General features: G+C 35.8%; 1 protein-coding gene across 1 annotated transcript in view; it reads left to right on the forward strand.

The window, feature by feature from the left end:
- Positions 1–3,490: 3,490 nt before the first annotated feature.
- The window catches only part of nomo (nodal modulator), a 30,078-nt gene continuing 17,744 nt past the window's right edge, over positions 3,491–15,824 (forward strand). Inside the window, exons 1-11 of the mRNA XM_067373168.1 lie at positions 3,491–3,652; positions 4,096–4,185; positions 9,185–9,230; positions 9,339–9,439; positions 9,529–9,635; positions 10,595–10,667; positions 12,046–12,198; positions 12,332–12,469; positions 13,200–13,289; positions 15,194–15,299; positions 15,426–15,576. Coding sequence (XP_067229269.1) covers positions 3,515–3,652; positions 4,096–4,185; positions 9,185–9,230; positions 9,339–9,439; positions 9,529–9,635; positions 10,595–10,667; positions 12,046–12,198; positions 12,332–12,469; positions 13,200–13,289; positions 15,194–15,299; positions 15,426–15,576 — 1,193 coding nt within the window. The 5' untranslated portion in view covers positions 3,491–3,514. The remainder of the gene's footprint in view (positions 3,653–4,095; positions 4,186–9,184; positions 9,231–9,338; positions 9,440–9,528; positions 9,636–10,594; positions 10,668–12,045; positions 12,199–12,331; positions 12,470–13,199; positions 13,290–15,193; positions 15,300–15,425; positions 15,577–15,824) is intronic.

Genomic DNA, 15,824 nt, shown 5'->3' on the forward strand with positions numbered 1-15,824 from the left:
GAGATTGGGTCGTTTTAACCCAGAGAATAGGTCGTTTTAACCCAGAGATTGGGTCGTTTTAATCCAGAGATTGGGTCGTTTTAACCCAGAGAATAGGTCGTTTTAACCCAGAGATTGGGTCGTTTTAACCCAGAGATTAGGTCGTTTTAACCCAGAGATTGGGTCGTTTTAACCCAGAGAATAGGTCGTTTTAACCCAGAGATTGGGTTGTTTTCACCCAGCGATTGGGTCGTTTTTAACCCAGAGAATGGGTCATTTTAACCCAGCGATTGGGTCATTTTTAACCCAAAGAATGGGTTGTTTTAACCCAGAGATTTGGTTGTTTTAACCCAGAGAATGGGTGATTTTAACCCAGAGATTGGGCGTTTTAACCCAGAGATTGGGTTGTTTTAATCCAGAGATTGGGTCGTTTTAACCCAGAGAATAGGTCGTTTTAACCCAGAGATTGGGTCGTTTCAACCCAGCGAATGGGTCGTTTTAACCCAGAGATTGGGTTGTTTTAACCCAGAGAATGGGTTGTTTTAACCCAGAGATTGGGTCGTTTTTAACTCAGCGAATGGGTCATTTTAACCCAGAGATTGGGTCGTTTTAACCGAGAGATTGGGTCGTTTTAACCCAGCGACTGGGTCGTTTTAACCCAGCGAATGGGTCATTTTAACCCAGCGATTGGGTTGTTTTTAACCCAGCGAATGGGTCATTTTAACCCAGAGATTGGATCGTTTTAACCCAGCTATTGGGTCGTTTTAACCCCAGCTATTGGGTTGTTTTAACCCAGAGATTGGGTTGTTTTAACCCAGAGAATGGGTTATTTTTAACCCCCGCGATTGGGTTGTTTTAACCTAGAAGTTGGGTTAAATGTTTGCCCAATCTGCTGGGTAGTTTTATTTAACTCAATTATTGTTTAAAAATGACTTGCTTAAAATGCACCCAAAGTATGTTGGAAATGAACATTTATCATTATTTTTAATGAATAATTATTAAACAATAAACATTTTAAATTATTAAAAATTATTAAATTAAAATAATAATAATTAATAAAAACAAACAAATAATAACAAATTACCTAATAAAAAGTGTTGAATCATTTTTACAGTTTTTTACATTTCAACACAGAGAATATGTGCAGAAGGGACTCAGAGTTAATGCACCGCCGCTCTAACACTGCGAATCATGTCCATCTCCACAGCCAGAGGCTGCAGATCCTTAATTCTCAGAGCAACGAAAGCCAACAGCTTGAGTACGTCTCGCACACAAAGCTTTTGCACTCCTGACCTGGACCATAATGCATCTGCAGTGCAAAAAATCACGACATGCTCCTGATGTCAACGAGATGCATCATTTCCATGGAGTGATTCATATTCTTGAATCTAGTTGAAAATAGACTTTAGAACTTTTGAGTAAGGTGACAAAAAGCCCCAAATATATAAATAATTTCTCTTGGTGCTGATGCAAACACAGTACAAAGCATTTATCTCTGATTGTGTTCATCAGAAAGAAGAAAGTCATATAGGATGGCTTGAGGGAGAGTAAAGCTTGGGATAATTTTCTTTTGAAAGTGAACTAATCTTTCAACTCACCCTTTTGCAACACAACATGAACACAGTAAGTATATTGTAACATTTCTTTTTATGTAAGTGCATTAAGACACCTAATATAAACCGTATTGGTTGTATGTATTTTGTCAGTGACAACAGATTATGAATTACTATATTAATAGGTTATTTTTCATTACTCTAGCTAAATGAACCTTTCAGAGGCAGCACAGATCTGCACAATATGACCGTTCTTAGCACTTGAACTGAAGCAGTAAGTGATGTGACTGCTAATGCTGGATCTGTGACGTTATGTGGATATGAATGGAAGCTTTAGTTGAGTTTTTAAGGCAGCAGGTGAACTTTCATTTCTAAGTATAGCTGAAAATGTTTTGTGCTGAACTACATCAACAGACATCATATATATGTGTTCATATGTTTCTATTATGTTATTTTTTTTTTTTGTACTCACTACAGTACTGTACTGTTAGAACCATCTATCCACTTTATCCTCTAAGCTGAGATCACAGCAAACTACAAATGTCTCACAGCTCGGTCCATATTTTCCAGTCATGTCTTGATGGCCTCTTTTTGTGTTTATCAACATCCTATTGCACCACCTACTGGTGATGTTTGTAGCAGCAGGTGGAGATTGTGAATTTCAGGAGAATGGTAAAGTCCTTTAAAGGGTTAGTTCACCCAAAAATGAAATTTCTGTCATTTACTCACCCTCATGTCGTTCCACACCAGTAAGACCTTAATTAATCTTCAGAACACAAATTAAGATATTTTTGATGAAATCCGATTGCTCAGTGAGGCCTGCATAGCCAGCAATGACATTTCCTCTCTCAAGATCCATTAATGTACTAAAAACATATTTAAATCAGTTCATGTGAGTACAGTGGTTCAATATTAATATTATAAAGCTACGAGAATATTTTTGGTGCGCCAAAAAAACAAAATAGCTTCTTATATAGTGATGGCCGATTACAAAAAACACTGCTTCAGGAAGATTCGGAGCGTTATGAATCGGTGTTTCGAATCATGATTCAGAGCGCCATAGTCACGTGATTTCAGCAGTTTGGCGGTTTGACACGCGATTCGAATCATGATTCAACAAAAAAGATTCATAACGCTCCGAATCTTCCTGAAGCAGTGTTTTGAAATCGGCCATCACTATATAAGAAGCTATTTAGTTTTTTTGGCGCACCAAAAATATTCTCGTGGCTTTATAATATTAATATTGAACCACTGTACTCACATGAACTGATTTAAATATGTTTTTAGTACATTAATGGATCTTGAGAGAGGAAATGTCATTGCTGGCTATGCAGGCCTCACTGAGCCATCGGATTTCATCAAAAATATCTTAATTTGTGTTCTGAAGATGAGTAGGGTGAGTAATTAATGAAATTATTTTCATTTTTGGATGAACTAACCCTTTAAGGTTTCTAAAAAACAGAATATTTTGAATGTGAACATTTATTATTGAATTCAATGCTAAAATTATGTTTTTTTTATTTAAATATTTACTACATAAATATGTGAAATTGCAGAAAATTAGCAGCAGCGTTAACTATTTAATTATTTATTTTTAATTTGAAGATAATATAATACTAAGTATAGTATTATAAATATACATACATTAAAAAAATAATAAAAAAATTAAAAACTGCAGGATTTGCGATAATGATGACCGTTAAAAACGCGTCATCACAGTCTGTGAAAAGAGTCTATTATTCATCTTATTATTAGTTATAAGATATTCATGCGATATTAAGGACCTTATCCTGACGAAAATGATCTAAAATATCACATAAATAACGAATTATGATGAAAATAAACTGTTTTTCGAGTTCCCCTCATGAAACAGCCAATGAAAACAATGAATATAGGCACCGCTCGGGACCGACCAATAGGAACGAGCTAAAAATAATTCGCCATGTGCATCACACGTCAGTCCGCCGCACCAGCGCTGCACGATGGCTGGAGTTGAAGAGCTAGCGATTCTTATTCTGTCTGTTTTGTATTTGACATTTGTGAATGGTACCGATGATATCTTGGTAGGCTGTGGGGGGTTTGTCAAGTCAGATGTGGAAATTAATTACTCTGTCATTGAGGTAAGAAGACTTGAGGTTTGTGGTGAGGAATGGTTAGCTAGCTAGCTAGTTCCGGAAGTGACCCGGTTCTGATCTGTATGTCATCTGCTGTGCTGAGAAGTAAAGCTGACGGGCTGTAGATCACATAATCTGTCGAGCCGTCTGTCGTGAATGTAGCAGCAGGTTACCTGACAGCTACTGTCAAGCATTGTCAGCATTTGTTCAAGCATGTTTAATATTATTATCACAGATCTGCCTCGCTTAATTAGATTTGTCTTACTCAAGCTAGTTTATCTGAATGAACTGCAGTCAGTTCGCAGTATTAGTGTTTCATTTATTAAGATTAAGTATCATAGTGTCCATATTAGCCTACTATTTGATGGTCATTTACAGATATATGTAAACACAAGGGTGTTATCTTTAGAGATTATGGCTAACATTCACCATGTATGTGTTGTTTACAGATAAAGTTGTACACTAAGCAGGGCTCTCTGAAATATCAGACTGAATGTGCTCCAATCAATGGTTACTTCATGATCCCTCTCTATGACAAGGTACAGTAATTCTAGCATTTATTCGGAATCAAGATTTTTCATTTAGATGGCTTCAGTTGCATATATAGAGGAATATGTGATCTAAACTGACTTCTGACTTCTTTTATGATTTTAAGTAGAGGTGCACCGATATCGATAGCCGATACCGATAGTTTGGGGGTTCTGCCTTTTATACCTTCTTTTAAATTGATAATTGCATTATTATTAATAATTAATCATTATATTTTTAATTGTTGTACTTTGAAAGAAATTTATTCTCTCAACTTGTTTCAGAGTAACTGGTATCAGTTATAAACAAACACATTACTCAAATTAATATTAACACACATTTCTTAACTTTCTGAATGTTATTATTTCATATGATTACTATTAATGTTGAACATCAAACTGGTTTCTAAGCATTTTCTTTACATAAAGCACAAATGCAGTGCATTTTCCTGCCCTCTTTTGATTGACAGGATATATCGGCCCTGATTATCGGTTGTTTTTAAAACGATTATTGGCCGATATATCGGTATATCTCTAATTTTAAGCCATAAAATAATGACAACTCCATTAGTGTTGTCACGATACCAAAATTTTGACTTCGATACGATACCCAACTTCAGTATCACGATACCGATACTTAAACGATACTATGGCAAAAACTTAAAACAGTAGGAAAAGTAAATAAATAACATATGACAGAACTTCTTTCTTCACCAGTGTGCAGCTGAAAATTCTGGATTTGAGCTTCATTGCCATGAAGTTACAGAGTTAGATTTAATATAATTTTTAAAGTTTATTATTTTCATGCTCAAGAAAATTGTAAATTATGTGCTATTATGCTTTTTTCCTGTTTTTTTTTTTTTTTTATACATGTAAGCAGGGCTTGATATTAACTTTTTTCACTCACCAGCCACTGTGGCTAGTGGTTTTCCAAAGTTACTAGCCACTCAGCATTTTCACTGGCCACAATTTTGATGTTGGTAAATTACATTTTATATGATATGATTTATATGATTATATTAAATTTCTTTGAGTCATTTTACTTGATTTAGAAGATTTAAAACCCTTTCAAACTTTTAAATGCAGACTGACCACCCAAATCAAGATTACATTGTATATCAGCTGGTATAGGTGGGAAAGAGGTGGACAATATCAGCATGAGCTAGTATGAGAACAAGTTATTTGTGTTAGGCTATATAAAAGAACAAAGAATCAAATTACAAAAACAATAGTAAATTAAAAATAATCTTTTTTCAGATACACTAGGTTTATTTAACATATAGCCTGCATTTATCATCTTTTGTTGTTTGATTAACATTAATGACAGACAGGTAGGCCTATTTAATTGAGCTGCTGAATGCATGGACATAACTGACAACTATCCAGTTATCACCCACCTGTTTACGTCCACTTAAGCCATAACCGACTGTATTCACGCGAGATACTCCACACGATGGACATTTAGACATCTGTGTGCACGTGTATTTGCCTATTCAGGTGCGAGGAGAACTGATCGCGCGAGCGACAGAGAGAGAGCGCACGCTAGAGAGCGCTTCTGTTGTGTGTCATTTAGCGCAATTCCTTCACTAACTGCATGTAAATAACGAATTGTGTGATTGGAATTAGAGCTATAATGTAATTAGAGCAATGTTATTAAAGCATAAATTGGTTTGATATAACTGTATATTCCCTTCACATATTTGTTTTTTTTTTTGTTTTTTTTTCAATTAATTTTATTTTAGCAACCAGATATCACTTATTAGAATCAATAATAACGTTACACCTCTTTGCGGATGTCTGCTTGCATGAGTAATATAAATAACACTCATTTAATTTTTGAGAGCATAAACATAATGCTGGCATCACATTCACTAACCTGTCGCTCTTTAAATTCTTTGTACAAATCGGGATGTTTGTCGGCAAGATGCTTTTGAGTCCCTTCGCTTGCGTTATTTTGTAACATATTTTGCAGACGGGCTTCGTGGTGTCCGTGGGCTTGCCCTGGCTGTCGCAATGTAAGCAAAATAATGCCATATTTTGCTTTGTGCATCTGCTTTCTCAAGAATTTGTGGACGGTCTGCAAGAGCACCTGTATTTGCAGCCATACCTCTCGTTTGGTCACCATAAAAGCCGTTGCGCAGTTGGGAGGAATAAACACGCACTCAATGTGCCTCAGAAGCAGCGCGCTGCACGCACACTGCCCCTGCTGTCGCACATTAGGAAATACAGCTGGTACTCAAAGTACCGGTACTAATAAAATGAAGAACCGTACCGTTTCTAAAAGCAGGGTATCGCGATACCTTTCTAGTACCGGTATATCGTGCAACACTAAACTCCATGCATGTTCCTGTTCGTTCGATGAAAAGAAATAGGGATGCACCGATATGAACATTTTGGCCGATACGATAACCGATAATTCTTTATATTTGAAAGCCGATAACCGATATATAGGCCGATAAATCTAAATCCAAATTTTTATATCATTTTTGCGAGGCTGATTATAAAAACAAAAGTCTCACCATTAAAAGCAATGTCCTAATCACACAATTATAATGTTCTCATTATAATATTATGTATCTTATATGACAGACTTGAGCTGCACATGTTGCACGTAACTGTATTTTCCTTTGTGAAGTGATTTCAGTCATATTTTTAAGCAATTTAAAACCATCATGATGAACAGTGCACATCTGAAGTGTCTCAGAAGGAAATAATCCATTATTTATCGGCTTTAATATATCGACCAAATTTTCTGATCGGGGCGATAACAATAACATTAAAAATGATCATATATCGGCCGATACTGATATTGTGTCCGATATACCAGGCATCCGTAAAAAATACCTTCTGTGTAAAAAGTATCATCTAGCATTAATGGCAATCAAATGGTAATTAATAGGCTTGTTTTACATTATCTACGTGTGCAAAATGACATCTAGAACATCAATATAAGCAAATTATGTGGAGCTTGAATTCTGCTTTCTATTTGAATAATATTCTATTCTTATTGCTACTCTTTTCCGCCTTTTCTGTTTACATAACTCCCCTCATTTCCATATAATATATTTCTTCATAATGCTTATTTATAATTGTTTCAAATTAATTTTAAAAAGTAGTCTTTATGAACAAAGCTTTATGCACTTTTGATCATCAGTAAATGTTTGATAAATCAATTTATCAGATATAGGCCTAATTTTATTTTATGTATTTCATTGACAAACATAATCCCAGTGTTCTCCCCCAAACAAGTTAAAGGCTATAAAAACAAACGTTCTATACATTGTCTGCAGTAAATATTAAATGTTTGGAAGCCAATTAAACTGAACTGCAATGTTTTTAATGTAAATAGACAACGGTTTTATTCAGAGACGTGTTTAAATGATGTTTAAAAAGTAGGCTATAATCTGAATGTATTTAAGAATTTCTATCTTGTATTATTCTGAAATGTTTTGTTTTTTTTGTTAATTTTATGAATTTTTCTGTTTTCGCCATGAAAATTGCCTTGTTACTGATATGGTATTGATGGATTGATTGATTAAATAAATAGGAAACCAATTTGGCTGCAAGACTAATTTGAATTATGATAAGTGATAAATAATTTTAAAGAAAAATTAAGATGTAGATCCCTCCTAAACTGCAAAAATGCTTTTCTTATTTAGCATTTTTGTCTGGTTTCCAGTCCAAATATCTAAATATTCTTAAATTCAGATGCTTTTACTATTTAAGTAAAATGACAAGATATTGTTCTTGTTTTCTGGAAAAAGTCTTGAAAACAAGCAACATTATCTGCCAAGGGGGTAAGAAAAATAATCTTGTTTCTGTTGAAAATTAGTTTCTTGTTTATGTCCTAAACATAAACAAGATTATTTTTCTTTCCCCTTGTTTTAAGCAAAAACTCACTTCATATATATATATATATATTTTTTTTTTTTTTTTTTTTTTTTTTTCTCAGAAAAGAAGAAAACTTATGTCATTTTACTTATCTAGTAAAAGCATCTTGATTTAAGAATTTTTTTTGATATTTAGACTGAAAACAAGACAAAAATACTAAATAAAAAAAGCATTTTTTGCAGTGTTGTAAATTATATTTAGTTAACTATTATTTTACATAATATATTAAAGCTGCAGTCCGTGATTTTTGGCCCTCTAGCGGTTAATAAACAGAACTGCACGCGTCTTGCAGAAGAACATTGTAGTATATGGCGAGTCACGCAGTTACTGTGATCCTCTGCGGCGAGTCCTACCAGTCCAGTCTGAAATAGTCAGTATATAAACACTTATTATAAGTGTACCATAATGATTCAGGGTAAGACAAAAACACGGTTTAGAAAATGGATTCATGTTGTTTTTGTAAATTTTTAACACAAGCTTTAAGGAAATATTTATTATAGTATTATAAAGATACTTGGGATACTTGACTTTATATTCATTATTCAAATAAGAAGAATATATCAGGGAAGTGTAAGTGCACTGGAGGAAAACACTTTGCTCTCTTGAAGATAGATGACAGCATCAGGCTGTGCTCTTTTCATCTCCAAACCTTTCCGGATTGATGCATTAAAATCAAATTGCAATGCATATTTAAACCCGAATTAGTTTATTTATGATGCATCGTGAAATTCAGTATATTTTGCAGCCCTAATCAGCAGAATGATGAAGATTCCTCAGTGGAGTTTACACTAATCACATTAGGACTTGCAAATTGCTGCAAGCTTCTCTGGTGGTGTAAATTGGGGCGAAATTCATTTTTGACATGCCCGTCTATTTTTAACTGGCTGAGGGAGCGCTGCCAGGCAGTATTTCATCTTTATACCTGCAGCTTCACCTTCATTCACACCGTCAGAGAGGCAGTTTCCAGCATCAGTGACTTAGATGAGTGTCAACATGTAGAAAAACACACAGAAAAGTCTTCCTTCATACACTGCATTATATGACGTTAATCGTCAGCACATACTTCATGATCGTAGCCTGTGTGTATGTTTGCACTAATTGGGACTGCCATCTTTTCCAGGGTGATTTTGTTATAAAGATAGAACCACCATCAGGATGGAGCTTTGGTAAGGGATCATTTCACATATCAAGTGGTGGTTATATCATGTGATAAAATTGTGCATAATTCAATCTTCAGTAGTTCATGTATGCTGTCATGTATTATCTGTGTGCAGAACCAACGACTGTGGACCTACATGTGGATGGAATTACTGACATCTGCACTAAAGAACAAGACATCAACTTCGTCTTTACAGGGTTTTCAGTCCTGGGAACTGTAAGTTGAAATTTTGTACATCTGACATTGTAAATCAGTTTTTGGTGAGGTAAAAAATAATAATCTGCTCATTTTCTTCACTCATTCAGGTCTTGAGTAAAGGGCATTTGTTGGGGCCTGCAGGGGTTGAAGTAAGTTTGAGGAAAGCAGGAGAAGATGATGTTCTTCAGAGTGTCCTCACACAAGCTGGAGGACAGTGAGTAGATTTTTTTTTTTTTTTTTTCATAAATTGGTCACACTAGACACTAATCCTGAAAGATTACTTCAGACACCATGAGCTTGACATGTCACGCTTTGATCCTTCTTTGATACCTTTGATTTAATGAATTGCTTATAGGTTTTTTAAAGGGTTAGTTCACACAAAAATTAAAATTCAGTTTCACCCTCATGTCGTTCTACACCCGTAAGAACTGCATTCATCTTCAGAACACAAATTAAGATAATTTTGATGAAATCTGAGACGTACATGACTTGTCCATAGACAGCAATATAATCAGCACTTTCAAGGTCCAGAAAGGTGGTAAAGACATCGTTAAAACAGTCATGTGACTGCAGTGGATCAACCTTAATGTTATGAAGCGACGAGAATACTTTTTGTGCACAAAAATAATGACTTCATTCAACAATCACTTCTCTTCCCTGTCATTATCTTACGCAGGTGACGCAGTAACACAGTGAAGCTTCCGTGTTTATGTCCGAACGCCGGCTCACTATTGGCCGAAGCTGATCACGTGATCAGCACGACGTGTGCGAGTGATGCTGACGCAGGAGCCGGCGTTCTGACGTAGAACCTGGAAGCGCTCGACATAAACAACGAATGAGAATGACACAGAAGAGAAGAGATTGTTGAATAAAGTCTTTATTTTTGTTCTGTTTTTGCACACAAAAAGTATTCTCGTCTCTTCATAACACTAAGGTTGAACCACTGCAGTCACATGACTGTTTTAACGATGTCTTTAGTACCTTTCTTGGAACCATTTCAGATATTTCAGTATTGATGCATGTCTAAATATATCACAAATTCTGAGTATGGGACACCATTCTTGGCTATTTAAAAAAAAAAAAAAAGCAAACAATAAAAAACCCAGTAACAATATACCACTGATTCTCTTTTTTCAGTTCAAAATAAATGTAATATTTTTATTTTTTTTACAGGTATACTTTCCTCAAGGTGCTTCCAGGAAACTATGACATCACCGCCTCTCATGTCTCATGGACCCTTGAGCAGGTACTGTATAAAGTACAAACTAGCTTGTTGGCAAAACAGTTCTCAATGACCGATAGGTCAACACCCGAAGAAAGCTACCACTATATTTCTGTTTGTTCATACATTACATTGGTCAGAGCATCTCATTTAAATGAAAATACAGTTTTGTGTACTTAGTTTATTGTTCATATTAAATAAAAATAAAAAATATATTTATAAAACTTTTAAAAAAAAAAACTGCAAAGTACTAAACAATAAAAGAGAAAAAAAACAAAACAATTAACCACAAATACCATATGCAAAAACAAATAATATGGTGAAAGACAATAGAAGACACAAATATTTTAATAATTTATTGATAAACTAGCGTTTTCTGTGTTTTCGGCTGCAGAGATGCAGTCAATGATGCCACAGTAGTGAACGCACCTATATGCACGTTTCATACGGATTACATAATCTGACAATATTTGAATCAGATCATTTAAAAGTAGACATTTCAAGCTTTCCATAGATGCATTTCTCATGTCGGTGAGGCAAATAAACTTTCAAGTTCACTGAGACCGAGACAGCAGAAAGCTCATCCTGTTTGTTTTCGTTATTTTAGAAAAATGCAACGTTTTGTTGTTATTGTGAGTTTAGAGACATAAAAGCAAACCATTTACAGTTTCAAATGTTGGATTACTCTTATCTGTATGATCAAAAATGACGGAGTATTTTAAGTTAAATGCAAGTGATCGCACCGGCGCCTCCGTGTCATGCAGTAAACGTTCTCTCTCGCAAACACTTGGATATGCGCCTAATAATAGCGCGCATTTATCTAGGTTAACATTAGAGCGAGCAGGCTTGTAAAGTTGCTACTACTTACATGTTTAAAGTCATAATCCATATTTGAGGTCAATATAATTATGAATGATAGGCGAATGTTTGGATTTCCCAAAGTTAACAATCTGTCCGTCACAGATTGCATGATTTCGCCACTTCCTGTGGAGGTTTTTTTTTCTGCGACTAATCGACTAATACCAATTTTGGTCGACTAAGCCTCTTCTAGTCGACTAACGGTTAGTTGACTATTAGGGGGCAGCCCTACTTTTTACAATAATCGCGGCGTAACCCAACAAAAGCATGGAGGAGGGAACCTTTTTAAGATCAATAAAAGAAAGAACTGGATTTAATTTTGTTCTACCTGTAAAATTTAAGATCAGAGTCGAATATGGCTCGCAAAATGTGTTTTACTTGACCTTTAACATTCCATGACAGAGGCCCAGGATTGTCCTTCCCTGCATTTACACGGTCACTACAGCCCAAAAATTATGATCTCTGTTTTCTTATCATTTAATTCAGATTTTATGTTCCTTGTTCTAAGAGGTCTTGTTGGTCTACTCTTTTTGTCGCCCCACAGAGCTCCACCACTGTGGTTGTGTCAAATGAAAATGCCCCCGCCGCAGCTCCTCTTGTGGTAAAGGGCTACGATGTCTCTGGAGAGGTGCAGAGCGACGGTGAACCAATGAAAGGAGTCAGTTTCCTGCTTTACTCTGCCAGCGTAACACAGAAGGTAAAGGGGTTTATTAGATTCAAAACCCAACGGAATATTGATGTCATTCCATAATATGATAATGTCTTCACAAATGTGACTCATCATCTATCGTCCAATAAACTCTATCTGAACAAATGTGTTATTCATCCAGGATATCAGTGGCTGCAGTGTGGCTCCTGTGGATGGGGCAGTAGTCGGCGACCCCTCCCTTGTATATCTGTGCAGCTCCCAGTCTCGTGAGGACGGCACTTTCTCCTTTCCCTGCCTTCCCAGTGGGGAATACACTGTGGTAAGAAGCTGTTTTTGCCACTAATTTTCATATGAAATGAGAATTGTAAACTGATGTTTCCTATTGGCACACTAAAGCAAATGTGTGTGTGTGTGTGTGTGTATATATATATATATATATATATATATATATATAATATAATTTGGTGAGAAATCTAACACAGTTTACATTTCTGCACAGTGTGTCATTACTTTCTGGTTCTACCTTAAAGGATTAGTTCACTTCAGAATTAAAATTTCCTGATAATTCACTCTCCTCCATGTCATCCAAGATGTTGATGTCTTTCTTTCTTCAGTCGAAAATAAAAGAAGGTTTTTGAGGAAAACATTCCAGGATTTTTCTCTATATAGTGGACTTCACTGGGGTTCAACGGGTTGAAGGTCCAAATGTCAGTTTCAGTGCAGCTTCAAAGAGCTCTACATGATCCCAGACGAGGAACAAGAGTCTAATCTAGAGAAACCATCAGCCATTTTTTAATAAAAATTAAAAATTATATAATTTTTAACCACAAATGCTCATCTTGCACTGCTCTGCGATGCACCACGCATTACGTAATCACGTTGGAAAGGTCATGTGTGACAATATATTATAGTGAAATAATCCTTTAAAGTAGAATAATTTGACATTTATCTACATCTCATGCAGCCTTTTTTATGATGTTCAATAATTTGTAGTAATAAAGCACAAATGTCAGTCTTCGTTTATTAGCGTGTTTCTTCTTGAACTGCAGGTCCCATATTACAGAGGGGAGAGAATTACTTTTGATGTTGCTCCTTCTCGTATGGATTTCAAAGTAGAACACAACAGTTTAATGTTGGAGGTGAGTTTCTCAATTCTCTGACTTGTTCTTACAGATTTGGAGACACAAATTAAAGGTGCCCTAGAATTAAAAATTAAACTTACCTCGGCATAGTTGAATAACAAGACTCCAGTACATGGAAATGACATACAGTGAGTCTCAAACTCCATTGTTTCCTCCTTCTTGTGTAAATCTCATTTGTTTAAAAGCCCTCCGAAGAACAGGCGAATCTCAACTTAACACCGACTGTTACGCAACAGTCGGGATCATTAATATGTATGACCGAATATTTGCATATGTCAGCTCATGTTCAAGGCATTACACAAGGGCAGCCAGTAACGTCTGGATCTGTGCACAGCTGAATCATCAGACTAGGTAAGCAAGCAAGAACAACAGCGAAAAATGGCAGATGGAGCGATAATAACTGACATGATCCATGATCACATGATATTTTTAGTGATATTTGTAAATTGTTATTTTCATTTTTAAACACTTGCAGTCTGTATAATGCATAAACACAACTTCATTCTTTATAAATCTCTCCAACAGTGTGTAATGTTAGCTTTAGCCACGGAGCACTATCAAACTCATTCAGAATCAAATGTAAACATCCAAATAAATACTATACTCACATGATCCGACACATGCATGCAGCATACATGATGAACATCTTGTAAAGATCCATTTGAGGGTTATATTAGCTGTGTGAACTTTGTTTATGCACTGTATTATAGTCGAGAGCTCGGGGGGGCAGGGAGCACGAGGATTTAAAGGGGCCGCAGCCTGAATCGGTGCATAGTTAATGATGCCCCAAAATAGGCAGTTAAAAAAATTAATTTAAAAAAATCTATGGGGTATTTTGAACTGAAACTTCCCAGACACATTCAGGGGACACCTTAGACTTATATTACATCTTGTGAAAACTGGTTCTAGGGCACCTTTAAGACATTAATTAACAATTATGGTTGGATGCTGTTGTACAGTTGTTGTTTTTTATTTGCTTTGGTACTGTTTTCACAAGTAAAGTGTACATTTTCAAAACTCCAGACCGATCACACTACTAGTCACTCTTTCAAAACCTGATCGCATGCTTTCATTACAACTACACTATATTATCAATTATATAATTTCAAAACACAATATCATTGTAATATTAAATGAGAACATTTGGTTTAATCGCCAGAACAAAACGGTATAGTCATCTTAGTTTAGTACTTTTTACAATCATTTAATTGTAATAGCAGAAAATAATGCAAGATACTGTCTAACAGGTGGAAATATACAGAAATTGAATGAAGTTATCAAACACTTTACAGTCTTCACTGCTTGAATTATAAATAAAATATAGACTAATCTTTATTAAAGCTACAATTTTCTGTTTGTTCTTTGATGAACATTAATGTCAGACATCACAGCAACTGGTTTATTAGGCTGCTGTCACTTTAAGAGCTGCCACTGCTGAACATGACGTGAATCTCATTTTCTCACAACTCTTCGTTCATTTCAGACGTTATTGAACTCATTTAAGACTGCTCTTATGAGGAAACTCCACAAAATGGGCATTTTGGCATAATTTTGTGTGTTATTATTTGTTCAAGCGTGAAAGAGAACTCCATACTGGTGCACGTCGTTCTGTCACATTACACGACATTCACAGACAGCGTGTTCTCGTTTGTCTTGTGGCGCTTGAATGGTTTAAAAGCATTTGCGTGAATAGGAGCATGATCACATAATGTAACGCAAGCTAAATTATGATGGAAAAAAATGGATGCGTAATTACGTTAAATATTTTTAATGCATTAAACTGAAAAATTAATCTCATTTGGTAACTTGCTAATTTTGACAGCATTAAAATAAATTAAATCAAACAGTTGCTCAGCAGCCTAACCTGTTTTCTAACATGTTTTTCCTATTTTGTCTCTCAGCCAATATTCCGGGTCATGGGATTCTCTGTGATGGGCAGAGTTCTGAATAGCCCTGATGGAGAGGGTGTTGCAGATGCTGTAGTCACACTTAACAACCAAATTAAAGGTAACTGTGATGATACGCTTAAGTGAAATTAACATAATGCCATGGATATATCCTAAGAACCCAACAATTCATGCTAAATTAACACATTGCGTTTATAATTTGCCTCCTCCCTGGTCTCTTTCACAGTGGAAACTAAAGAAGATGGTTCATTCCGATTGGAGAATATGACCACAGGCACTTACACCATCAGCACACACAAGGAGCTGATGTTCTTTGAGCCAGTCACAGTGAAGATTGCTCCCAGCACCCCTCAGCTGCCAGACATCATCACTGCAGGGTGAGTATGCATATAAGAAGTGTCCTTAAAGGTGAAGTATGTTTTTTGTGACACTAGAACAGGGGTGGGCAAACTCGGTCCTGGAGGGCCACTGTCCTGCAGAGTTTTGCTCCAACCCTAATCAAACACACCTGAACCAGCTAATCAAGGTCTTCAGGATTACATACAGGTGAGTTTTATCAGGGTTGCAGCTAATCTCTGCAGGACAGTGGCCCTCCAGGACCGAGTTTGCCCACCCCTGCACTAGA

This window comes from Chanodichthys erythropterus, chromosome 21, assembly GCF_024489055.1.
Source record: "Chanodichthys erythropterus isolate Z2021 chromosome 21, ASM2448905v1, whole genome shotgun sequence".
In the NCBI taxonomy this organism is placed as follows: Eukaryota; Metazoa; Chordata; class Actinopteri; order Cypriniformes; family Xenocyprididae; genus Chanodichthys; species Chanodichthys erythropterus.